The sequence below is a fragment of the Mustela putorius genome, unplaced genomic scaffold (assembly GCF_011764305.1).
Source record: "Mustela putorius furo isolate JIRA1106 unplaced genomic scaffold, ASM1176430v1.1 tig00003858_pilon_pilon_pilon, whole genome shotgun sequence".
In the NCBI taxonomy this organism is placed as follows: domain Eukaryota; kingdom Metazoa; phylum Chordata; class Mammalia; order Carnivora; family Mustelidae; genus Mustela; species Mustela putorius.
In genome coordinates, this window is record NW_025422010.1 from 19,985,114 (window position 1) to 20,012,622 (window position 27,509).

General features: G+C 45.0%; 1 protein-coding gene across 6 annotated transcripts in view; it reads left to right on the forward strand.

Moving 5' to 3' along the window:
* LAMA3 (laminin subunit alpha 3) overlaps positions 1-27,509 on the forward strand; it is a 263,998-nt gene that overhangs the window by 161,809 nt on the left and 74,680 nt on the right. For 4 of the 6 annotated variants that reach the window (XM_045065455.1, XM_045065456.1, XM_045065457.1 and 1 more), the window contains 8 exons: positions 723-927; positions 12,050-12,194; positions 12,872-13,012; positions 14,515-14,676; positions 17,138-17,236; positions 19,444-19,527; positions 24,437-24,667; positions 26,000-26,053. In XM_045065455.1, the coding sequence (XP_044921390.1) occupies positions 723-927; positions 12,050-12,194; positions 12,872-13,012; positions 14,515-14,676; positions 17,138-17,236; positions 19,444-19,527; positions 24,437-24,667; positions 26,000-26,053 (1,121 nt within the window). The remainder of the gene's footprint in view (positions 1-722; positions 928-12,049; positions 12,195-12,871; positions 13,013-14,514; positions 14,677-17,137; positions 17,237-19,443; positions 19,528-24,436; positions 24,668-25,999; positions 26,054-27,509) is intronic. The other 2 variants (XM_013051465.2, XM_004742841.3) reach the window with 1 other exon arrangement.

Here is a 27,509-nt window from a genome sequence, read left to right on the forward strand (position 1 = left end):
CTCAAGTGCTTGGCAAAACAGGTGAGTTTAAAGAACCTTAAGCATCAAACTATTAGCCCCATCCCTCTTCCTCGGGGAAGCCCCTTCAATTTTTCCAGCCTAACCAAAACTCAGTTGAAAAAGGAGGAGAGCCAAGGTCACAGGCACCTAGTGGTTTCTGAATGGGAAGCCTGGGGACCTTTATCGAAGACCCATCCTATGGCCTGAGACACAGGGTCAGTACATGCCATGGGGTGGCAGTGAGGGGTACGTGTGTGGTGCAAACACAGTCTTCACCTGGAGACCAGCCCTTGCCTAACGAGGGTCCTGCTGCTGCTTTATGCCCTGACCTAGAGCTCCATCACGCTAAGGTGACATGGAGCCCCTTCAGGGAGCCCGTATGGAGAGGCCCCCCTGACAGATGAGAGGTGTCTCATTAGAATGGCGTGTAACTATGGCTGGGTGAGTTCCTTGAAGCTCCTGTCTTGGTGCCAGTGGGTCCAGCTGCGGTGTCATTCAACGTTCTCACACTATGGGTGCTGTGAGCATTTGGTATAGTTGGTCCGGACCCCAAGAAAGATACCTTTCAGATCAGCTGCACTCAATAATGCCATAATGAAGAAAAAGCAAGACGTTTCGCCCAGGTCCCTTGGAAACTTCTGGAAATGCTGGCAGTGGGTGAAATCTGCTAGAGGCCAGGTGGCATCTCTCCCTTACACTGTGTCTCTTTATTCTCTGGCCAGCTTGCAACTGTGGCCCACACCTCTGTGAAGAGATGACAGGGAAGTGCCTCTGCCCTCCCCGCACTGTCAGGCCCCAGTGTGAGATGTGTGACGTACATTCCTTCAGCTTCCATCCCCTGGCGGGCTGTGAAGGTTGCAACTGTTCCAGGAGAGGCTCAGTTGGGGTCACCACCCCAGAGTGCGACAGGGACCACGGGCAGTGCAGGTGAGCCTGGGGGATTAACCTGTTAGGTCCTATTATGGGAAGGGAAGGTGTCCTCTGCACATTCCAGTCACCATTCCTTCCCGTGTCTCACAGGTCCAAAGATGGCACCGTGCTCACCTCAGGGTGGAGCTCCCCACCCTGGACGGGCTGTGGTGTGTGGGGTAACTGGGCCCCTCAGGCTCAGGGTAGCCTGGCAGAGCCCAGGCAAGTGGATGCCAGGCACCTGAGGCCATAAACTTCCTTCCCAGACTCTGTAGCATTGTTCTCGGGGTGTCCGATATATATGCATAATTAAGTTTTCCTTTCTTCTACTGTGTCACTGTGTGGCGAGCACCTATCCATTGGTATTTAGGTTTGGGATCCAAGTCTTCATTCGAGGGTAAGCTGGCGTTTTTGTTGAGGACAGTGTGTGACAAAGTCCAAGGGCCTCAGGCCTGCTGCCCTCAGACAGGCAAACTCAAATAGGTGCTAGGGCCTTGGCGGGGGAATGGGGGGGCAGGCGAGGGAGGAAGGTAGACGCTGGAGAGCCTGACCTGAGAGTGAGGCTGCCCTTGGGACTGACTGAGAGGCCCCGTGCACGACTGGTAAGGGGCAGTGGCAAACGTCAGCTCCCACAAACACTGCGTTGCTAAGAGCTTTGGCTCCGTGGGTTGAGCTCTGTGTCGGGAGCTAGAGGCCAGTGTCATGTGATTGCAGGTACTGAACCCGATCTCAGCAGGACTGGGGAATGGCCCCAGGGGATGCCAGATGGATCCATTCTTCTAGAAGTGGCTGGAAAGAGTCAGGAGGGGGTTATGGGGGCGGAACACTGAGCTAGAGCTTCCACATCCCTGGTGGTATGGCAGTGTGCAGGAGTGCCTGTAGGGCTCACCGCCCACCCTACGCTCCCCCACCTATGGGGAGTAGATGTTTTGGGGTCTGTGCGGGTGATCTGGGTGTGACAGGTGTGGGTGGGTGGGTGGCTGGGGACAGCAGCAGGCATCTGTGACCCCAGCTCAAGGGCGGCTATCTTCATTTCCTGTGGCTGCTGTAACAAATTACCACAAACAGGGTGACTTCAAGCAATAGAAAGTTATTTTCTCATAGTCCTAAAGGCTGAAAACCTGAAATCAAGGTGTTGACAGTGCCGTGCCCTTTCTCAAATCCCTGGGAGAGAATCTGTTCCATGCTTTTCTCTTACCTTCTCGTGTTCCCAGCAATCTTTGGAGTTGCTTGGCTTGTGGACGCGTCACTCTAATCTCTGCTCCGCCGTGACAGGGACGCGCCTGACGTGTCTCAGTCTTTACATGGCGCCCTCCTCTCTGTGTGCACCTCTTCTCATAAGGACACGAGTTGGACTGGATCAGGACCCACCTTAGGCCAGCATGACCTCCTCGTCACTTGATTCTATCTGCAAACACCCTCTTCCTAAATCAGATCACCTTCTCAGAGATTAGAGATTAGACTGGAGATTAGAACTTGAACATATCTTTCTGGGGACCAAGCTCAACTCTCTGTAATGGCGATGATCACTTTTCCTAAGGAAGGACCCTTCCCCACCCTTTAATTGCTGCCCAGGGGCCTCCCAGCCCCTTTGCGCCACAGGAAAGGAAGCAGAGTGACAACGTGAGTCATGAAACATTCCGAGTCTTTCAAACCACAGCTGTGAGCGCGCCCTGAGTCAGCTCCGTTGCTCACCCCACTCAGACTGTGAGCCGACGCCGAAGGCGATTTGCAGGAAGGATTTTGAGGTGATGTCCAGAGTTGTTTCATCACCACAAGTTCACATACACTAGGTTCTGTTCCGTCCATTGCTTAAGCTATTCTCTGAACGGAAGTCAGGCTCTTAGTTCATTACTGGAGATCCAACACTGGGTCTGGAAGGCTGCCATGGGCCCATGGAAACCTCTAGCTTATTCTCGAGGACAGTGACACCTGGGCCCATAGCACAGATGTGCAGGAGTGCGTAAGCTCAGAGCTGCACCGGGCCGAGGGGATGCTCATAGGCTCCTGGCTGCAGAGGCGGGAGGAGCTCGGGAAGTGAAGAGACCCTGTCTGTGCCCATCTTGATGTAATCAACTTTACAGAAAGGAGAGAGAAAGACAAGATGTGTGTGATCCTGTGACTTTGTGGCTGACCGAGGTTTGTCTCCCCCGGGAAAATTGCCTCCATTCCCTCTCTTTGAACCCTTGGTCTAAAACAGTAGCTGGACAAATACCAGAATCTCATAGATTTGGTCAATCACACCGCCACACAGCCTCAGTTCAGCGGGGCTGTGTGGTATTCCTCTCGACATCTCCTCTCCTGACCTCTTCATTCCACAGAACTGTCTTTTTTCCTTCTGTTCTTTCAGTGGTGGGTCTCACTTTCTGTCTGGAGGCTAATAGCCCCACTATGATTTCCATTTTGTTCTTTTCTATCTGTACCAGAGCCTTCCTCCCTCAAATAGGGAATGTACACTATTATTTGCCATCACTCCCTTACCACTGACCTCTCCCTTTTCATGTTCCCAGAGATGCCAGTCTCCCTTTCTGGAAAACCAGAACTCTCTTAGAGACAGCCCACTGGTAGCCAGTCATAAACATTTGACACCAGAGCTCCAGCATATTTGTGAATAAAATGTGTGGCTCTCAATGGAAACATCCACAAGGATAAGGAGGATGGAATATTTCTCTCCAGGAAGCCAAGACGGCAACACCAACAAGGTCCGCCATCTTGGGTTTAAAAAGGCGATCAAGGGAGAGTTAGAACAACAGTTGAAAGACAGTCAGTCAAGCGGTCTGTTGCTGTTGAAACATGTCAGCAGTACCCCTGTCTAAAACACACACAAACAGGCGGCTCCTGGGTGGCTCAGTCAGTTGAGCATCGGCTTTTTTTTTTTTTTAAGGATTTTATTTATTTATTTGACAGACAGAGATCACAAGTAGGCAGAGAGAGAGAGGGAAGCAGGCTTCCTCCTGAGCAGAGAGCCCAATGCATGGTTCAATCCCAGGACCCTGGGATCCTGACCTGCGCTAAAGGCAGAGGCTTAACCCACAGAGCCACCCAGGTGCCCCAAGCATCTGCCTTTGACTAGGGTCATGATCTCAGGTTCTGGGATCGAGCCCTGCATCATACTCCCTGCTCACTGGGGAGTCCACTTCTCCCTCTCTTTCTGCCCCTCCCTCTCCTGCTCGTGCACCCCCCCCTCTCAAATAAATAAAATCTAAAAAAAAAAAAAAAAAGGCCAAAAGAACAGGTTCCATTTGAACAGCAGAATAAGCAATGCATCAGTCACCTGGAGGATGAGAAACCCTGGGAAGAGCAGGAGAGGAGGACCAGCAAGCAGGACCAGCAAGTGCGCATGGAAAGGTTATGCGGGCCCGGGAGTCCTGGCAGAGGCTGGAGCGCAGGATTCTGTAGTGGCCCAACCACATCTGCCATGAAGCAACTTAAAGCCCTAAATACTGAAAACATTACAGCACTCCCATATATAATTAAAAGAAACACAAAGCCATAAAAATAAGGGCAAGGCAGACCAGCAGAGCGCTGTTTTTCTGTAACGTCTACTTCGGTTTTTCTTTTACAAGCAGAACATACAAGTGAAGAGCTTGGGGCTGGAATGGAAGTTTGGGACTTGGTTAGAGTGAGGAGGACCCCCAGGAGGAGGCATGGACACACAGGAGGAAACAGCTGCTGTGCGTTCTGCGGGGGTACCTTCCTTTAACTGTGGGAAGCAGAGAAGCCGAGGAGATGGAGACACAGTTTTCAAGCAGGGGATAGAGAGGAATTCTCTGTCTGAGAAATAATGGGAGAGTTTTAAGAGGGAGTAACTGGTCAACAGAATAAGTTGCTGCAGACACAACCTCACCCGTGGTTTCCAAATGCTGTTGCCACAGAAAAGGGAAATCAAGAATGCATTAAAGGGCACCTGGGTGGCCCAGTGGGTTAAGCCTCCACCTTCAGCTCAGGTCATGATATCAGGGTCCTGGGATCGAGCCCTGCATCGGGCTCTCTGCTTAGCAGGGAACCTGCTTCCCCCTCTCTCTCTGCCTGCCTCTCTGCCTACTTGTGCTCTCTCTCTGTGTCATATAAATAAACAAAATCTTAAAAAAAAAAAAAAAGCATTGAAAATTTAAAAAATGCATCGAGGCACCATCTGTGATAGATGAATAGGTTTACTGTAGTATCTTAGGTAGAAATTATAAGGGGCATTTAACAAACTTTCACTGGCCAATGACAATTTTTTCCCATTTTTCAAAATTTAAATTCAGTTAGCCAACATGTAGTACATCATTAGTTTTTTGCATAGCGTTCAATGATTCATTAGTTGCATAGAACAATGACAATTTGGTTGACTGGAAAAACCCTAACTCAGGTCCAAGGCATGCTGCACAGTTTTGCTCAAACCTAACGAAACACCAATAGGAATGGAGTCTCATTGGCCTGTATCACACCCAAAGCAAAAGGTGAAATTATTTATCTTGACGTTACCAAAGAGACTGTAATAACCTAGTGGGATGACTTATCTTTCCATGATCAAAGTAGATTTGTCATGAAAGGGCTTTTAACAGATAATCTCAGAAAAATTTTCAGTTTATGATGGCTATAAATCACACAGATTGCTCATGATAATTCCACTGTTGATGCTGAAAAGGCTTTTGATTACCCAAAAGATTATTTCTTTAGAAAATATTAGAAGAAAGAATGTCCCTCTTCCACCACCAAATGAAATTTCCTAATGAAAATGAAGAATGTGTTTGGAGGAACCTAAAGTTCACAGGAAAGAAATGATCAAAGAAACCTGGAACTTGCAACAAGAAGAAAAATACATCCTTTTTCAGTGATAAAACAGACTCTCTTGCAGGTGTACATATTGTCACAGATCACAAAGCTTAAAAATTGGAATTTTCAAATTTTATTTCACTGTTTATAGGTATTCAAGTTTGTCATATTAAAAGAAAATGAAACTATTAAAAATATTAATCTACCTTAAAATAAGTTATAAAAATAATTGTAGCAATCTCTACCTTATTCAATATCTACCTTATTAAAACTGGTATAATTTTAGAAGCAATTGGGAATAAATTAGGTTGGAGCCATAAAATTCACCTTTGTCATAAACTAGCTAGAAGACTGAGCAAGTTACTCTGCCTTCCTGGCTATCAGTTTCCTAAGCCATTAAACATTTGGTAAAATTATCTCTACCTTCCTACCTAAATTTAAAATCCTGTTCTATTTCCTCTTCAATCTCTGATTGTAACATGCAAAATATTGCAAAATTATATTGTACAAATGCCAAGAAGTACATTATTTTCTCTGGTGCTAGATCGAGGTCCTAAAGATGCTTATATTGATCAAGATTTTGTTTTTAATAGCAACACTAATTCAATCTGATAGAAAGCCAATGAAAATGTACCTTTGCCTTGCTTTTAATAATGGAAGGTTATGTCATCAGATTCTGTGAACAAACAAAGGGGTTAGAATATCCTCGGAAGATTTTGTCAGTCATTGACAGATACAAAAAGCCAGGCATTACTGCTTTTAAAAACTAGCATGATGCTGACCCCTTTCAGGCTTTTTTTTTTTTTTTTAAAGATTTTATTTATTTATTTGACAGACAGAGATCACAAGTAGGCGGAGAGGCAGGCAGAAAGAGAGAGGGGGAGGCAGGCTCCCTGCTGAGCAGAGAGCCTGATGCAGGGCTTGATCCTAGGACCCGAGATTATGACCTGAGCTGAAGGCAGAGGCTTTAACCCACGGAGCCACCCAGGCGCCCCCCTTTCAGGCTATTTTGAGATCAACTAGAGGAGATGGTGCTCCATCAGGGTCTTTCAGTAAAGCCACGTGTACAAATGTGCATTTTCAGAATAGCAGTAGCAAAAGGAATGCCTTTTGTGGGGGAGGGACCCCTATCTCCACGAATCCCCACAGATTTACTCAATGTTTGTGTTAGATGGAAAAATAAAATACCCAAAAAGGTCGTAGACTTGGCCTTCTTGGGACGAAGTGCTTCCAGCTACAGGCATAGTTCCATCAGCCGTACCAACTTGGAGAAGCAATTCTTTGGATGCACGTCATTGATTAATAGGAACGGTAAATTCCAGGCAGCTGGGAGGCGGACAGGGAACACTGGGCCTTGGTGGTGAACAGGGTGGACGGGGTCCTGCCACAGGGATAGAGCTCAGAATTCTTACCTCCATTTTCTTTGTCTTCCTTCATCTTCTGTAGCACCAGTGTCTTTCTCCATGTCTCTCTGAATGATCACTCTGTGGCTTTGTCCCTGGTTCCATCTCCTGCAGACAGAGAAGATGTGTGGTGTGAGTTTGCACAGGCTTCATATGGAATGGGCCCTGCCCATTCTCCTGGCTTCAGTCACCCCCACTCCAGATCCGGAGCTCTGGTCCTGACCCTCAATGGCTAGCTTATCCCACCTTCACTGCAAATCAATTCAACCTCTGTGCTTTTATTGGCTTTACTTAAGGGACCTCAGACAAGTCCCCTAAACTCTTTGAACACCTGTCCCCTCATATGTATAATGAAGTATTTGATGAACTTGAAGGGCCCTTACAACTCCAAAATTCTGATTCCATAGTTGAAACCCATGTCATTGTCTTACCTTCAAACCATTTCTCTTTTTGAATCAATCTATCTTTCTTTCTTTCTTTCTTTCTTTCTTTCTTTCTTTCTTTCTTTCTTTTATTCTGCTTACTGGTGACAGTCCCTTCCCAGTCCCAAAGCTTGAAATCCCAGTATCATCTAAGAATCAACCCCTTTTCCCTACAGTTGATTAGGTGTCAACTTCTGGCCGGGTATGGATTCTCTCCTTTCTTTCCATGTCTTTCTGCTCTCTGCTGCTACCTTGGTTAAGTTCTTTGACCCTCTCATCTTTGAATGATTTCATGCTCTCCTAACTGGCCTTCTTTTCCTGGTTTACTCATGCACTCATTCTTCATTTGTTGCCCCTCCCCCTTTTATTTGGCTCCTTACTTTAAAGGGAATATGCCAAGTACACAATTACCCTGGGATTTAAAAATCTGTTTTCCCCATAATTTTGGCACTAACATATGGAACTATTAATCTAGTCTGCAGAACTTGAGGCAATGTTGATAAATGTATATAGGCTTATGATTTTATCTTCTTGGTGTTTTTTTTTTTTAGCTAGGATGAAACATTTTTCTCAGTTACTGCGATTTTTTATTTTTGCCTTAAATTCTGTTTTGTTAGATACCAATATATCTTATTGCTCAAACTATATAACTATAAGCACTGACTCTAGCTTGGGTGCTGTGCCTCATGTATCAGGGGTCATGGTCTGGCAGGGGAAGCTGTACGAACCACTAATGGCAATGTGGCGTGGTGGGCGCCATGTTGTGTGTCAGTCTCCCAGGTGCCACTTCCGTCACATTACTCTACACAAGAGCCTGTCTCAGCTCCCTGACAGGAGAAAGACCAGCTTTCATGGTCATATGGCCCATCACTACCCTAACTTAAGCCTTTTTGCAGCTTTCTTCTCTGGCTTGGTTTTCTTACTTTCTCTAAACACTTTACATATGTTCAGTTCTCCAGGCATCAGTTCTCCTCCTCGCTCTACTGTTTCCCCCACATCCTGTGTATCCTTCAAGGATTATGTGTGAAAAGTACAGACCCCAAGAAGGCACGAAGCCTTCTGTGAGTCCACAAGCACATCCTCAACATCTCAGTGCCTCCAGCTAGCCATTCCAGTTCTCACGTGATTACCTCACTTTCGGCATCTCCGTGTCCTGTGTTCTCAGTGGAAATGTGCCAAGGTCAAGACCGACTTACTCTACTTTTTCCCCTCCCCCCTGCATCCCCTACCACTCTTGGTGATTATTGAGTAAATCAATGAAGGCAGGTAGACTTTGGATTCTAGATGACAACTAGAGTCGATCAGAGTGTGATATTAAGAGATCCACCATACGTAATGAGCAAAAGGTAGAGTTTCCTCTAACACCTGACTTTCTAGTTGTCTGTGCCACATGGAGAGCACCCACACATGCGCACATGTTATTACGTAAGCCTTGGCCATGAGCCCATTGCCTTGGAGATAAATCCTCTTGACCCACACCCCCGGCGCTGCTGTTCCGCACCTACAGGCAGCTTCTGCGGGAGGCTCCTTGCCTTTTCAGGGAGGGCAGCTCTTCGGGCAGCAGAGTATCTCTCTGGAGAAATGTGTCAAGGTCAGGCTGACTTTAGCTAGTTTCTAAGAGATGTTCAGCCAGACTTGACAGAAGAATTTCCTTTTTATTCCCTGTTGTCATGACACCACCAAAAAGTCCTCTGGTTGCTTGTTTTTGTCCAGGATTCATATGCTCAGTGCTCAGGAATCCCGATGTTATAGTCTCCGTGTTTTGGTTAACCCTTCCTTGTCCGTCCCACCTGGGGCCCTTGGGTCAGCTCACAGGTCCCTGCTCTTCGCACTCTGCCCGGTTTCTTGCTTTTTCTCATCCACTCTCAGGCACTCAGATGCTGCTTGTGTGTGGAGTGCGGTCCAGAGCTTTGCCTCACGTCACCAACATGGCCACATGCCCTCAGCCCACCTGTCCCCGCCACCACCCTCTCACAGCCTTCTGAAATAAGGAGGCAAGGAAGGATTTTGCTTCCATTTCTCCTTGTCTCCACAAGCAGCTTCCACAGCTGCCCTCCCTGCAAAATGCTCCAGTTCCTTTCTTTTTCACTCAAGTGAAAATATAAAAAATAGGCTCCTGTCTGCCTGTCCTTGCCTTCTAGGCCCGGGTCCAGGTCATTTGCTCCAGGGGCCCCTCTTAGCCTTGTCCACGCATGGCATTCCATATGTGAGTGGCTCTTGTGGCACCAGTGTTCACTTAAGGCACCTGTAAGCCAGAAGCCCTGCGTGTTAGCTAAAAGAAACATGGACTTTGGTTCAACAAGCTGCCCAACTAGCAGTGTGTGACAGTAGCACCGTCTCTGCACAGTGTCCTTTTCTCCTGGCCGGGTGAGAGGAGCAGAGCCTGCGCAGTGTAAGTCAGGCCATCTCCCAGCTGCACTCCTGATCGAGGGTTCCTCTTTCTGACAATTTTGGTTGGACGGGGCTGTCTGTCTCTACTCTCTTCACTCCCCTCTCTGGACCACCAGAGCCTTGTGCTCCACCCTCGCCGCTCCCTCCAGAAAGAGAGTCATCTGGCAACAGCCATTTTTTTTTTTTTTTTTTTTTGGGCTGGACTGTCTGATTGCCTTTAGTCTGAGATTCACAAGAAGAGAGCAAATATTATCAGTCAGAGTCTAGGAACCCTCTGAGAGTGGATACAAATTTGTGTGTGTTGGAGAGACAGGGAGGGAATGAATGAATGAATGAATGAATGAATGAAATCTGTGAGTGGTCCACAGTTTATCCAGCTTCCCAGAAGAGTCTCTGACCCCTTTCCAAAGTTTCCATCCCCCACACGGGAGTGATCTCTTTAAGTAGAACGTTGACACTTTCCATCTACCTTGCCATAGGTGTGATTTGGAGAACTTTTGCTTCCTTACAAAAAGAATTTCTGCAGGGATTGGGTGGGGAGGAACACAAGGGGGATGGGGCTGGAACTGAAATGACATTTGACCTGCCAGCAGGTCTTGGGGGAAAAACTGAGTCTATCTTTTTGGTTGTGCAGAGTGGGAGAAAGGGAGTCCTGTTCACTCCCCTTAGCTAATGCTATAGCAAGAATAGTAATAGCAGATTCTTGTAGGCGTGCATGGCCCTGCTCTAAGGCTTTTCCATGTATTATTTTATTTAATGTTTGCAATAATCCTACAAGGTCAGTATTATGATCTCTATTTTAGGGGTAAGTAAATTCAGCTACAAAGAGGTTCATTTGCTCAAGGTTCTATACCTGGTAAGTAGCAAAGCTGGGATTCAAAGGTAGGCTGACTGGTCTCGAGTATGTGTACTTAATCAAACACAAAATTCTGTTTTTGGTTATAAGCAGGTATTTACCAAAGACAGACTTAGTGGGAAATCAAGTTGGATATCTCTTTTTCAGGATGGTCCCTGGGTAAGATATTTTAACAGGTATTAGTAGCAAGTTAATGATAAAATATTTTGGATCAGATTATACTCCCATGTTCTAATATAAAGCACATTTCCTAGTACTTTCTTTAGACCCACAAAGAAGAGATCAGCGTGTGGGTCCCACCAGATGTCAGCTTGGGCTCCAAGATCAGGCTACAGGAGGCTGGTACCCACTTCCTCCTTCTCTCCTCAACCCTTGGGGTGATGCGCTTCGGTTCTGCTGGCAGCAGCTGCTCTTCTGTCAGCTTCTGTGCTCTCCCCTCCTCTCTTGTGGCTCACATGCTCAGACATGTGGATCGCTCCCTGCTCCCCACAGAGCCTTCCTTGGAGCCCAGGCACAGCCTCCCCGCCAGCCCTGCCCACACCAGCACCCACTCTGGCGCTCAGGCTGGATGACCGAGGGTCTTCCTTGCCTTCCCCTCTTCTGTCCCCTCATCCAGAACAGCACAAGCCCCAGGAACCTCACCCCAAAATAGCTTGGAACCCCTCCCTCCTCTCCATCCCCAGGGTGTTTGGCCTACTTCAGCCCCTTCTTCCTCCTGACTCAACAGGCAGCTGTGGAAATGGTCATCTTGACTGCATCCACACACACTTATCCGACCACACTCTTTCCTACTTAAAATTTCTCAAGATGGCAATTCCTTTCTGAGAGCTTGCATGTTCCAGGCACAGCCTCGTCTATCTCCACAGCAGTCCTGGGAGGCAGCAGCTAGCAATTTTCCCCTTTCACAGATGAGAATATGAAGCCTTGGTGAGTTATTAAGATACTCTGTTGGGTGCCAGAGCTCATCAGTACTCCGGCCAGAGGGCCCTCAGCGCCCAGGGCTCAGCTACCTCGTTCCATTGCCACTGGACAGTGTCACAACAGCCAGCATCTCCGTCCCCATGAGATGCCCCCTGCCTCCCTCTTCAGTTCATGGGTCAGCTTTCTCCACTCATCCGTGTGCTTCCTGCACACACCAGGCAGTTCCCCTCTCTTCCTTCTGTCTGGAACACCCACCCCCACGACGCTTGTCCTTTTAGGCTCCCCCAGGGAAGCACCATCAGAGCTGCTCTGCAACAGCGCAGGCAGACTTGAGAACTGTGTGGAGACAGTGATGAAAACTTGTGCCGCCTTTGCTTTGAATACAGGTGCAAGCCCAGAGTCACAGGGCGGCAGTGCGACCGGTGCGCTTCTGGGTTTTATCATTTCCCGGAGTGCCTTCCCTGCCACTGCAACAGGGATGGGACTGAGCCAGGAGTCTGTGACCCAGGGACCGAAGCTTGCCTCTGTAAGGTAAGACAGAATGTCCAGTTCTGTCACGTCAGCCACTGGTCAGTGAGGAAGTTCTTCAAGTCGAGTCAACATAGCAAAATAAATGGGAAGTGGGACTGACCTGTAACCGATTTCTACAACGCATGTAGCATTTAATAGTTATTAGCTCGTTTGATAGAAACAGAAGGGAAGACCCCCTCTTATCCTTTGGAGAATCACACGGCAGGTACAGACCCTTTCCAGAAAAGTTGCCACAAACCTTAGTCCACAATTTTAAGAGGTTCATAGATTCCCTGGAAGCTTTATTCCCAGCTCATAGACCCCAGGTTAATAATCTGCTCCAGGGCATTCTGTCAGGTGGTAAGAGAGCTTCTTAGTCCCAGCAGATGTTTTGAGGTGGTAGGAAGTGGGGTGAACCAAGACCCCCATATTGTGAATCCTCATGTTGCCATTTATCTACCTTCAAGATGCCAAGGGGCATCTTGTGAGATCTAGAAGATTCTCTCTTTCACTTGGATATGGTAGAAGAGTTTAAAAAAGTAATGTGACAGAAAAGCTTCACAACGATGTAAACTTCATGTTTTGTTAGCATCCATGTTCTAACATCTTGTATTGGCAATAAATTTGGGAAAGTGACGAACTGAAATCAGAGAAGCTTTAGAGGAAATGATCTCTCATTTCGTGTTTTGTTTCAATAGGAGAATGTGGCGGGTACAGAATGTAACGTGTGTCGAGAAGGATCGTTCTACTTGGACCCAGCAAATCCCAAGGGCTGTACCCGCTGCTTCTGTTTTGGAATAAGTAATCATTGTCACAGTACACATAAAAGAAGAGCTAAGGTATGCAAGGAAGTCAAAGTTTGGTTTTTAGTTAGTACTTCCAAGTGGGGAAGAAGTGGGTTGTCCTGAAGCATGCAGTTCTGGTGGAGATTTTATATATTACTTTGTTGAAATGTTAAACTTCGCCCTCAGCATCCCTCAGCTTGCCCTGCTCTTCCCACAGATGTTCTCATGCTCAGTGCCCCAGTTTGTCAGATGGGCTCAGAGGGGCCTTCCCTCAGCACCCTCTATGAAGTAGCTCACCCTTCTTAGTGTACTCTAGCATTTATCCCTCCCTGACATACTCTACAGTTTAGTTTTAAAATTTGTTTATTATATATCTTCCTCTAACACTAGCATTTAAACTCCTTATGCGTTCCTGGGGCCCAACACTGGATCCAGAATATAGTAGGTGCTCAATAAACACTACACTCATCGGCTAAATGGAGTTGGTCACTCTTTTCCCTTGCTTCTTCTTATCTGCTTATTTTCTTTCTGTTTTACTTTCTGTCTCAATTACTTTATATGAACATTTAAGTTAAATTTTTTAAATGATTTATATGAGTTTTTGAATTAACTCCATGAAACTGAAACTTTTGTTGCCTCCACTATTCCATGAACCAGCAGGCTCATGGTTGCTTTCTTTGTATGAGTGATGTCTTACGTCCAACAGATACCTCAAGTAAAGGTTATTTTATATATGTCATTCCCAAAAGGAATGTAGGCTCGTAGTTAAGGAAAAAAAATTAGTTTTTTTTTTTTTAAAAGATTTTATTTATTTATTTGACAGACAGAGATCACAAGTAGGCACAGAGGCAGGCAGAGAGAGAGGGAGGAAGCAGGCTCCCTGCTGAGCAGAGATCCCGATGTGGGGCGCGATCCCAGGACTCTTGAGATCATGACCCGAGCTGAAGGCAGAGGCTTTAACCCACTGAGCCACCCAGGTGCCCCCCAAAATTAGTTTATAAATCCACAGAAGTCTTCTATCTTCACGGGAGCCCGGAAACATTATTCCTCATCAATGTCTTATCAATTCCTCCCCTCCCTCCATCATTTAACTCTTGGCTTCCTGTCTGATCAGGGAAAGTGGGGGGAAGGATTTATTATGAGGATTTATTTAAAGGAAAGTAATGAGAGCAGGCCACTGCGTTCCATCTCACATTTGTTCTCTAAGGAACTCGCCATTAAAATGTGCCCATAGTCCTAGTTATTATTCCCACACTTATTTATATATTACTCAGACATTTACTGAACACCTGCTAAATGTCAAGAACCCAGGATGTATGCTGGGATACAAAGAGCAATCCCACATACATATGATCACGGTTGTCTGAGAACTCCTAGTCGTCTTGGGGCAGTGGGAGGCAGTGCTTGGTGAGAGTTCTGTGCAAGCTCAGGAAGGGGCATATACAGGAAGCCTCCAGAACAAGATGGCCACCCCATGGTTCTTCTATTGCGCATAATTCAGCCATCACCAGAGAAGCTGAAGGCACATGTTTCTATCCTTTGCTCTTGTGTTCTAGTTTGTGGATATGATGGGTTGGCGCCTGGAGACGGCAGACGGAACAGACATCCCTGTCTCCTTCAACCCGGGCAGCAGCAGCGTGGTTGCAGACCTCCAGGAGCTGCCTTCTACAGTCCACAGTGCGTCCTGGGTCGCACCTCTTTCCTACCTAGGAGACAAGGTAAGGACGTCCTGAGCCTTCACCGGGTCCCCTCCGTCACGGCGTGAGCATCATTTCCTGTCTGGAAGGAAGCATCAGGAAGTTCAGGTTACTAAAACTAAAGAAATTAGATGAGCTACAAACACTGGAAAGACGCTGCCCTCCCCTGGGAGGGGCTAAATGTACCCGACATGTGTTCACTCCCCAGCAAAGGAAATCATGCACCACAGCTTTTCTCTGGCTTTACTTAACCATTTAAATAATATCTGTTGCAAATGGGGCATGTGTGCTTTTCAAAGCCAGTGCTAAGAATTCTTTGTTTTAAAGCAGAAGAAAGGCTCCTTGTCAGGAAAACAAAAGCTGAAAAGTGACTCACGAGCTTATTAAAAGAAGCACAGGATCCGGGGGCAGCTTGGCTGTCATTAGCAGAATCGCAGGCAGTTAGTGAGACGCTCCTGTTCCTCTGGGAGCTTGTAAACAAGTTGCTCTTCCTTTGCTGCACAAATTGGCATAGCTTGGTCCCCTACACTTGTTTCAGAGGACGGAAGTGTGGGCTTCCTGTAGAAACATCATTTGGTAATGTATGCACCGGGTAGCAGAGGGTAGAATGTTCTAGAAGCTGTAGATGTCACAGGGCCCAGCTCAGGAGGCAGCATATTCTCTTAGAATCACTAAATATGAGGGCCTTGTGAGCCGGAGATCTATAATTCTGACTTCTGGTTGAAGGGCGTTGGGTTTTGACCTTTGAGTGTGGGCAATGTTGCTCCTCTCTTAGAACCCCTCTCCTTCCTCATTTAATGCTCATCTTCGCCTTCACATGGCAATCCCATGTAGAGCTCATCTATTACTCTGCAAACAATTACCCCAAAACTGTGCAGCTTAAAGCAGCAGTCCCCTTGCCCAGTTTCTGTGGATCAAGAATTCAGGAGTAGATGGCTCAAGGTTTCTCACAGAGTTATGGGCGAGATGTAAGTCAGGCCTGGCTCCAGACCTGGAGGGTCCACCTCCAGGCTCAGTCATGTGGTTGTCATAAGCCTCTGTTCCTCACTGGCTACTGAGGGGAGCACTCATCCTAGGAGTCCCCCAGGTGCTACCTGAGACTCCCCCTGACAGGGCACCTGGCTTCTCCTAAAATAACCAATAGAAAGAGAGAGGTGGGGGGGAGGGAGAGAGAGAGAGATGGAGAGAAAGAGAGAGAGGGAGGAAAACTCAGAATAGAAACCACGATCTTTTTATGACCTAATTTCAGAAATAACGTACCCTTACTTCTGCCATATTCCATTCATTAGAAGCCAGTCATAAGTCCAGTCCAACTTCAAGGAGGAGATTTAAGCTCCGCCTCCTGAAGACAAAAGTATCAGAGAATCTGTGGCCATATTTCAAAAATCACCTTAGCCCATCAGAAAGACAGTATTTAATCTCCATAGGGTGATTTAAATTATTAGCCTGGAATACTTCCAGACTCTACGATCATAGCTCTGTGATTTGGTCAGGTTGCAGATTCTAGGGGACTTCGGTGAATTGGGACCCAGAAATGCTGTTCCCTCTCCCCTGCTCCAAATTATATGTGTGTCTCAAGAAGGGTGTTCTGTGCTTCTCCACTCTAAGGTGATACTGCCTCTTGGTTTTCTCTCTCAATTACTCCTTTCTTGACTGGTTTTTACCTTATGGGTGGGAAGTGACAGGACCGGAGGTGAAGTAGCCCTCCCCAAACTATGACCTTAAACCTCCACCATGATCGTGCTACTAGGTGGCATTGAGAAAAGGTCCTTAGACCCACTGGAGCAGTCTGGCATGGCTTATGTGTGATCGTGTGGGAAATGCTCACCATCTGCTCTCAGGAGAAGTTTTTAAAAAATTATTTCTAGAGGTTCATTTTGTAACTGATAGATATTAACCAATTCTTTCAGTGAAATAAGAAGCCAATGGCCTAGATTTCTTAGAGTAACTATAGATTAAATGAACATTAGTTTAGACATCATCAAGAATAGAAAGATCTTACCTCTTTGTGTGACTAGTATCTTTCTTTCCTTTTAAGGTTTTATTTATTTATTTATTTATTTGAGACAGAGAGAGAGAGGAGAGAGCGAGCACACACAAGGAAGGGCAGAGGGAGAAGCAGACTCCCCACTGAGCAGGGAGCCTGATGTGGGGCTCAATCCCAGGACCTTGAGATCATGACCCGAGCCAAAGGAGATGCTTAACCGACTGAGCCACCCAGGTGCTCCACTAGTATCTTTATTTTTAAGAGAAGCATCTCCTTGCTTGCAAAACAATCATGTTCATGCCAAACATTTTAAATAATATAAAATGGTACAAAGTAGAGAGCTAAAATACCATCTTCAATTCTTCACGCCCAAGATGACCACTAACAGGTAGATGGTATCTTTCCAGATCTCATGTGCCTCTGGTTTTTATGTGATTAGTGTTTCCATGGGCTCTTCTAATGCTTGTGCTCTTGATCCTATCAATACAATTTTAGGTTTCTTCATACGGAGGCTTCCTCACCTACCAGATCAAGTCCTTTGGCCTGCCTGGTGACATGGTTCTTCTAGAAAAGATGCCAGATGTGCAGTTGACTGTAGGTATCAGAACACAACCCAAGTGGCTGGAAATAGTAGTTGCCATTGGTTGCTGATCCAACTTTAGGGCATCTTGATAAAGAGCCTATAAACCAATTAGATTAAGTCTTTTCCAATATTTTGTAGAGATCGAAAGGGACATTGAATGTAGGAAAGTCCCTTCTCAGGATCCTGCTTCCCCTCCCCATCCAGCCCTTGTTTCTGCTCCCAAAGAACATAACAGTATCTCACGCTTGCTTCTTCTAAATTATTACTTCATGTTAAATTTTTTTAAATGTCTCTATCTTTCAATTTTGTCTCACCAGTGTTTTTGAGACACTCAGAACATTGTTTTGGCCTTCCTGTTGGCAAGGCCACATCGCTGGGCTCATAAAGGACAGCTGATCCCTGTCCTTCACTCAAGTGGGAGCTAAGAGGGGAGATGGAAGAAATAGACACGTAGCTACAACCCACTGAACAAAACATATTTGAGGTGCAGTTCAAACAAGACTCTGAGAATTGGGGTCCGAGTGGGGGCTTATGTGGTTGAGAAACCCCCAGAAGGCTTCATGGAAAGGGTTAATTTTGAGCCAGACCTTTCAGCAGGGGATTGACGGGAGAAGCGCCCTTCCAGGGGCAAAGAAAAAAATAAACCAAGGCAGAGGGGCAGTGCCCAAGGGGTGACCTGTCCCACTTGGCTGTATTTTCAGTGATTCCAGAGTCATAGAAAACAAGCGGAAGGGTAGGAAAGAGGATATCTAGTGCTACGCTAAGGAATATGAGTTCACTTTGACAGTAGGGAGCCACTTTGGGTTTTTTGAGAAGAGAAGTGACATCTGTACACCATGTACCAGCCACATGATCTAGAACTGCAATCTAGAAATTCCTTGAGGGCAGGGTCCATGTCACATTCTGCTCTGAACCTCTAGACATCCAGGGCCCAGTATCTTGAACACAGGTTGAGGTGTCTGAGCCTGAACTTGATTCTGTTTCTGGTTTTAGTGCTGTGGTTAAGGCAGTGCAATTACAGCTTCCTGAAGGTTTTTGTTTGTGTGTCATTCACCATAAGACAGGGACTCGCAAGTCTCACACATCTTGTCGCAGCTGAGAGCCTGGCATTCTGGTGGGTTTTTGTGTTTAGGCGCTGCTGTGTTGTGTTTTGTTTTTATTGGCACCCAAATTTGTTGAACTGTTGTTTTAAAAACTACGAGGAACCTTTGTCAGACATCTTGAAAATGAAACACCAGAGATTTTAGAGGGAAAAGAGCTCCACCATAGAAATACCAGCCTGGCAGTGCTGTAGTTCAGTTTCCTACTTTTTTTTTTTCAGAATACCTCCAGCTTGGGCCATTAGTACACCAGTACTTATTGTCAAAGAGTTTATTGTACAAACAGTTGGAATTCACAGAATGCGATGACCAGAATTTCTCCTGAATTTTACCTCCGAACATGGAAAATAATTTAGGCTCCTGAAACCTTCACTCTGCTGCTTTGTTCCAAACCACTGTAATTAAAGCCTGTGGGGCATGTTTCTTAAATGAAACATTTGGGATGGCAGAGAATGGTCTTTTTTCTGAAACACCAGTGCTAGCGTGTGGAACACTTTTGGGCTTGGGGCTGTAATAGAAAAGCTAGGGTTTGGGGGCACAGGTTTGGGGTGGAGGTGGTGATGGTGGGTGTTGACCTTCCCATTATGCCCTGTTAGGAGTCCTTAAAGAGCCCCTTTTATGGAGAGGAGGGTTCAGAGGCCAAGAGTGAACAAGGCTGGATCTCACGGGGAGTGGGCTGCAGGGCTCTCCCTCTGGCCTGTGGCAGCTCCACGGCTCACCATTTCCACAGCCTGCCAGCCCTTCTGCCGCCCTGCCCTCCTCATGAACTCACCCACCGAAGAAGCAGTTTCTTGCTACCAAAGTCTGGTCCTGTCAGCAGCAATGGAAATGCACCTCATACATTGATTGTGAAGCATGGTTTTTGTAAAATAGGAATAATAATAATCCATCTTTTTAGCCACTTTCCATCAAGGGAATTTTCCTGGTTTCTGTTTATGAACATGCACTATATTAGGTATTATTTTCCTGTTTCCATTGACTAATCCTTTTGCCAGTCTGTTCATTTCACTATTTATTAGAATTGAGTATTCCATATAATGCAGTCACAGAAATTTGTTCTTATGGATTATAAACCTCAGAATATCTCAACCATGGCACTGATGTTTTTCTTTACACAGGGTCAGCACATGTCCATCATCTACAAGGAACCAAGTAACCCACGACCAGACCGGCTGTATCATGTGCGTGTGCAGGTGGTGGAGGTAAAAGAAACACATACAAAAAAATCATTCCTTTTTTTAAAGATTTTATTTATTTATTTGACAGAGAGAGAGAGAAAGAGAGAGCGAGAGCACAAGAGGGTAAGTAGTAGACAGAAGGGGAGGGAGAAGCAGGCTCCCCAGAGAGCAGGTGAGCCCAATGTGGGACCAGATCCCAGGACCCTGGGATCTCGACCTGAGCTGAAGGCCATTGCTTAACTGACTGAGCTACCCAGGTGCCCCCCAAAATCGTTCTTGATGATCCTCTTTTGTTCTACACCTTAGTTCTTTCAAGCAATTGTGATATTTTATGTTATGAATTTAAAATGTTAATTATACTTATGTATATATAATTTGTATATATACATTTAAAATATAAGTTATATAAAATATACGGAGTTTCATCCCCATAGGGCTTTGTTTATACTATCTCTATGGCACTTGGCACAGTCTCCCCTGTCTTAGAGGTAACTATCCTTGTCTTACAAACCCCGTGAGCTTGTAAATGCTATGAGGTAGCCCCCTGTCATCCTCATGCCTTCCTCAGTGGCCAAAAAATGCTTGGGATGAATGTATTGAAGAGCATGTCATTCTGTTTCTATGAGAGTGGCCATGCCAGCAAAAATGGTGGGGTGGGAACATCCACTAAATTCTCTCCTTCAGTAAAGCAATGAGAATATTGGCAAAAATGGTTAGAATCGACTATCTAGAGCTCTGGAAATTGACCACAGGCTCACAGCAATCTGAAAAGTGTTTAATCAAGAAAACTGGCTGAATCTTGGTAAGAACCTTAGGCTCTGTGGCAGTCAGTTTGCTCTGTTCCCATCCCCCAACCATATCTTCACAGTAGCCCACCAGCAAGGTGAAAACCAGTAGCCCATCAGCCGCCAAGGGAGACAGAGTGGCATTGGAGCTTATGCAAAGCCTCACTCCCAGAGATGTCATAATTTGACCCATTGGAAGGTTTTCTGGAAGATGCTCCTTCCAAGGCTGTCTTTGTTTGATCTGACTTTTGTAGCTTTCCCAAAATGAAAAGCCTTTCCCTTAGTGCTGTCATTGAAAACATTTAGAGGTAACTCCTTAACTTCAGACCTGACTGAGGTGATAGGTTAGAGCTGGAGATAATAATAGGCTAATCACAAAGCTTAAAATAAAAGGCTGGGAACAAGGAATACATAGGGGCTTTGCAAATCTCCAACACAATCTTAGAAAGGTAGAAGGCCACACATACTCAGGGGTGTGAGCATGCTCAGGAAAGGCCCTAATTCCTCACCCCTGACTCACCTTGAGGCTCTGAGCAAGCAGGAAGTGAAGGCTAAAGCAGAGTTGTTAGCTGCCTGGCTGAGTGTTGAGAGGTCCCTCAACATACCCACAGAATACTTTGCAATGACTGGGGACTTTGGTTTTAGGCATTTAAAGAAATCTGTTTCCAGTCACTAGCTGACCACTAAGCTAACCAAGCAGAGACTTTAGCGGCCATATATGACAAAGAATACAGACTTTACAGAATCCATTCAGAAAAGTCATTGAGCAAAGACACCACCAACAACAGTAAACACTAATAGCAACAAATTCTGGGGAGGGGAATAAATATGATTTCCTGAGTTGCCACATTACATTATGTTAAATGCCCAGCTGTCATAAATAAATAAATAAATAAACAAACAAATAAATATTTTTTTGGAGATGTATAAAAGAAATAGGAAAGCATGGTCCATACATGAGGTAAATGGCAATAACCATAAACTGTCTCTGAGGAAGCCAGGACACTGGACCTATACAGAAAGACTTTAAATCTATATACATCAAATACAACTAAAGAATACCATGTCTAAAGAACTAAAGGAAAATAAGAGAACAATGTCTCACCAAATTGAAAATAACAGTATTGAAATAGAAATTGTTAAAAAGAACCAAATAGAAATTCTGAGGTTGAAAATTGCAATAAGTGAAATGAAGATTTCCCTAAAACGGCTGCTATGGACTGAATTGTGTCCTCTCCAAATTTTTGGGATGAAGCTCTGATCTCTAGTTTGAGTATATTTGGAACAAAGAAGTCATTAAGGTTAAATAAGATCATGAGGGTAGAACCATGATCCGATAGAATCAATGTCCTTGTAAGAGGAGATCCTGGAAAACTCTCTGTCAACTAAGTAAGACAGTGAGTTGGCAACCATCTGTAAGCTAGCAAGAGAGTTCTGACTAGGGACCAAACTGGTTGGCATCTTGATCTGGGACTTCTAGCCTCCAGAATTGTGAGAAAATATATTTCTCATGTTTAAGCCATTGAGTCTATGGTATTTTCCTATGGCAGCCAGAGCTAAGACAAGGGCTCAACAACAGAGTTGAGCAGGAAAAAGAAAGAACAGCAAATTTGAAGGTCAACTGAGATTAGTCGGAAGAACAGAAAGTACAAAGAATGAGGAAAAACAAAGACTCTGAAAGACATGTGAGACAGAGTCAAGTGCACAGCATATGCATAATTGGAGTATCCGAAGAAGGGGAGAGAGAGAGAAAGGAAGAGAAACGATATTTAAGGAAATAATGGCTGAAAATTTCTCAGATTTGATGAAAATCATTAATCTATACAACCAAGCTCAACAATCTCCAAGTAGGATAAATGCAAGAGATCCACACACAGAAACATCATAATAAAGGGTCTGAAAGACAAAGAAAGAATCTTAAAAGCAGTGGGAGAGAATCAATGCACATCCAAGGTTCTCAATAAGGTTGACAACTGACCATTCACTGGAACCCATGGAAATCAGAAGACAATGGGATGGCATTCAATGTGCTAGAAGAAACACACTGTCAACAAAGAATTACATATACAACAAAATGTCCTTCAAAGATGGAGGAGAAAATAAGACATTACATTATAAACAAACCCAAGAGAATTCAGAATCCAGCCCTCCTTGTAAGAAATACTAATGGGACTCTTTAGACTGAAATGAAAGGACACTAATAGACAATTGCTTCAATACATATTAAAAATGAAGAACATTAGTAAAGGTAACAACATAAGTAAATATAAGGGGCAGTAAAAATATATCTTTTGTTTGTAACTTTTTTTCCTTTTGATTTAAAATACAACTGCAATATAGCAGGGATGAAATGAAGCGAATAAAAGCAAAGTATTTGTGGGCCATTGAAATCCAATCCATATTTACATAAATAGTCCATCATGGGCAAATATATAAGGGCTGAATATAGATAGTGGTGTTTGGGACTCCAGGTGGAAATAGGTAGTAACTACAAATGGGCACAAAGGTTCTTTTTCTAGGGGGTAAAAATATGAAACTGTATTGTGATGATTATACACTTTTGTAAATTTACTAAAAATTGTGTACTGAAGATAAGGGGCTATTACTATATGTAAATCATATCTCAAACTGTTAAAAATTTAAACTAAACTCCTATTCCTATCATATTTATATGTAAATAACAATAGTTACCATTTATTGAATGTCAACTACATGCCAGGCACTGGGATGAACACTTTATATACACTATATTATTTAATTTGCTTTACTCTTCATCATAGTCCTGAGAGATTAGGTATTACTATGTCCGTTAAAGAGATGTGGAAACCAAATTTAAAGGAGGCAGCAGAATATAAAGATTATATATGAAATGATGTTCAATATCAATAATCATTAGAGAAATGCAAATCAAAGCCACAATGAGATACTACCTTATAGTCATTGAAATGGGTCCTATTTAAACAAACAAACAAAACAGAGAATAACAGGTGTTGGGGAGAGTTGCAGAAATCGGAACACCTGTGCACTGTTGGTGAGGCTATAAGACAGTGGAAACACTGTGGAAAACGGTATTGAGGCTCCTCAAAAATTTAAAGATCTAATGACCATATGGTTCAGCAATCCTCCTTCTGGCTATATATCCAAAAGAATTGGAAACAGGGTTTTGAAGTGCTATTTGTGTACCCATGTTCACTGCAGCACTGTTTGTAGTAGGTCAGAGGTAGAAACAACTGAAATGTCTATTGGCAGATGAATGGATAAAGCAAATATGATATATACATCTATTGGAACACTATGTAAGCCTGTCACATGCTGGAATATGATAGTTCTAGCTAGATAGATGCTAGGGCGTAAGGGGATGACATTATGCCAAGCGAAATAAGCCAGTCACAAAAAGACAAATACTGCACGAGTCCACTTAGATGAGGTATTTGAAGCAGTCAGATTCATAAAATCAGAAAGTGGAATGCTGGTTGCCAGGAAGGGGGGGAGGAGGAAATGGGAGTTATTACTTAATAGGTACAGAGTTTCTGTTTTGTCAGATGATAAAGTTCTGCAGATCGGTTGTACAACGATGTGGATATAATTAACACCATTACCCTTAAAAATACACTTCAAAATGGTTGAGATGGTGGATTTTATGTTGTGTGTTTTTTACCATTGTAAGAGTAAAATAAAATAACATAAATGTGTGTGTGCAAGAAAAAATTGAGTTTCCTGTCCCAATTATGTGTGTTTAATGAGTGATCTAACTGCATGACCCAGTGGCCTTCCATTTGCCTCTTTCCTATATCATTCTCGCTCAGTGTTTGCACACACAGAAGTACATTTTAAAATAAGGATAACTGGGAAGTCTCATTTCATTTTATTCATTATTTCCTGCTTTCATTTTTCCCCTTTCATGTGGTACTGTCTTCTTGGGAATAACCCAGGGCGGCACCTGACTTCTGAATTACAAATCCACTATCTTTCACTTATTTATTTATTTTTTTAAATTTATTTTATTTTATTTTTGTCTATTCTAGTCTCTTCTCCCATATGCCCTATAAATGTCTTCCCTTTGACTTGTGCTGGGTGTCTGTCTCTCTGAAACCCCGCAGAAGTGAGCCTGCCAAGGGGAAACCTTGTCTCTCTGTTTTCACTTGTAGGGAAACTTCAGACACGCCAGTAGCGGCGGCCCGGTGACCCGGGAAGAGCTGATGATGGTTCTGTCCAGCCTGGAAGACTTGCGCCTCCGAGGCCTCTACTTCACGGAGACGCAGCGGCTCTCTCTGAGCGGGGTGGGGCTGGAAGAGGCCTCGGACACAGGAAGTGGGCGCAGAGCACACAACGTCGAGATGTGTTCCTGCCCCCCTCACTACACTGGTGACTCATGCCAGGTAGGAAGCTCTCCTCCCCCATCAGACTCCCCCACGGGACTGCCGTGGCTGGCCCTCCTGTCTGCCGCCCGGCACTGCTGCCCAGATGGTCCGCAGCACTCTGCCCAGCAGACAGGTGTCCACTGGGCTCAAGCTTCTGTCTTCCCGGGACCACCTCCAGGTATTAAATAGGAAAAAGAAATCACAAACATCTCGAATTCCACAGGAAAGCCACAGGCACTCGAGCGATCCTGAGAGTTGTTGAAATCAGGACTTTCTGGGAACTCGAAAGGAGCATCCCAGGATTTGAGACACTGCCTTCGCATTGGGTGACCTGGGGTTCTCAGGCTGTTCTTGAAAAAAGAGTCCCTGCGACACTCGCTGCCGATAGACTTAGAGCCCAGAGAATGTCCTGATTCTTCCAGAAGTTGTGGTCCAATTTCTTGGCTCCCAGCAGAGCTTCCTTCATGTGAGGCCCAGCCAGTCTGACTTGTCCTCAGATGATTAAAAGGTGCTGTAAAATGAAACCGTTTCATATCTCAAGCTGTAAGTGTGGGAGGGAGAGAAAGCACAATGTTTGGTGCAGTTAATAGGAAATAGCAAACATTGTCACTTGGTGTATTCCCTGCACCCCGCGTGTGTACATTCCGCAACATCCTTCCCTTTCTGTCCTCACCCCTCAGAAGCAGAAAGCCCCCAGGGGATCTGAATTCCGGTTCCTTTTTTAACCTGCAAACATCACCTGTGCTGGTTTTCTGGAGACTTCTGTCTTGTTACATGTAGTCCACAGGTGGCTGCTACCTTCTTCTCCCCCCCCCCCCCCCGCCATCCCCCTTCCTCCTATCTCATTTCTGGCCCACCTAAATAAAATCATAGCCCCAGGGAAGGAGTGGAACCTCTCCATTACTAGCCTCCTGCCCAGGGCGTGTTCTCTGCGCATGACTCAGCCTATGATTTGCAGCTGCTCTGATGGGCCAGTGCCGTCTGCGGGGTGAGGTGGGTAGAAGGTGGTGCATGCCCCACCTCGCAGGAATTATAGAGCGGCGTGCTTCCCTGTGGGACTGTTATGTGTGCTCTCTCACAGGCTGACTCATGGGTGAAGTTTACAGGTGGGGCCTCCTGCCGCAGACAGCCTGCCTCACCTGAGTCAGGCGGGCCTGGGCGCTGAGCAGGAAGCGCAGGTATAAGAGGAAGAGGCAGGCTTGTGTGTAGGCAGCAGGACGCCCGAGGACCAGAATGCCCCCAGCAGTGAGGTGGTCAGCCAGGAGCGCAGGGTGGCTGTGGATCTTGGGGGCAGCCCTGGGGCAGTGTCTGGGATATAATTCGCAGCAGCAGAGGCTGGCCTTTCTTCAGCCTCCAGGTCAAAGTCATCTGCAAGCAAGTCATACGGACTTTAAACCCAGCCAGGTAACATCATTCCCTTTTACATTCTGGTTTGGGATGGGGAAGGGTTCTTAGCTTTGTGACATTTGAAGTGAAGGGGATGAATGAATTCTGGGTGGGCTGGGGGAAGGACCCAGAGCCTCCCTGTCCCATTGACTGACAGTGTTTATTAGGGTGCCTGACAGATTGCTCTCCAGAGCTGTTAACCGCAAACCCTGTAAACATCAGCCCGCCTGGAAATGCCCAGGCAGCTCAGAGTCTGAACATTTGTGGGACGTTAGTACCCTATGAAACTTTGCCTTTTGAGAGTAACCCAACCCCTAAGACAAAAAAGTCCAAAGCCTGTAGACCTCCAGATTCTTCTTGGAAGAAAATTTACCTAAAAAGCAAACCACAAGAATCAGTGAAATCGTGTTTACGAAAAGTGATGAGATCAAGTTTGTATAATACCTAACAAGACATGCTTCAATTTGCCAGGCATTATACACTCAAAAATTCTGTCTGTGCACTCTCTCTCTCTCTCTCTCAACTTTCTGGATATTTACATGTTTACTCAGAGACATAGATCCTATGTCTACTCAAATAACCCTGAAAACCTGATAGGGACATAATTTTCTCATTTGTACTGGAAAAGTTTATTGGAAAAGTTATCCTGAAAAGTTGTCCTTAAAAAAATAGTTGCTAAACCATTTGACTGGAATAGTATATTAGGATACATTCATTTTCATGTAGGGTAAGTCTTCAGTGCAATCTGTGAGCTTTACAGAGGTGAGAAAATGATTATATTTCAGTAACTGACAAATGTTCCCCCAAAGAGTCACGTGATAGTTACAGAACTCTCGCAGGGGACTTTTTGTTTCTAATCCAAAGCAAATTAGGGTGGGTGGTTTAGTTTTAATCAGGTTGGACTATCTTTTCTCCAGAGCATGTTTAATTAAGGCTTTTTACTCAGGCATGCTGTCATAAATGAACCACATATATTTATTTATTTATTTGGATAATTTGTTCCTTACCAAATATTATTGTTTCATAAGCATGTAATATGATATATGGTGGTAATTAAGAGGTATTTAGTAGCAAAGAATATTTGCTTGTAGATATGATCACACCACCAGTGGCTGACTTTTGTTCGAACGTATCTCTCAGTCATGTTTTCAATTAAAGAACATTCCTTTCATACTTTGATTCTCCTGTAGACAAGCCTATTCATATAACACATAAAGCAATCTCATTTTTTGCAATAGCTTCTTTTGCCTAAACATGGTTTCTAATAGCTGAAGGGAAAAATATATTGGGAATTATAGTCTTACTGTGTACGACATGTAGTAATTGGTAATTTGGGGAGAGGCTCCAATCAGAAACTGAGATATTCCACTCTGGGGAGTACATGAGGCTTTTTTCCTCCAGCCCTATCAGGTTAGCTGCTTCCTCTTTCCCACCTGACCAGGTAGAAACTTGGAATAAATGAGAATGAACAGTT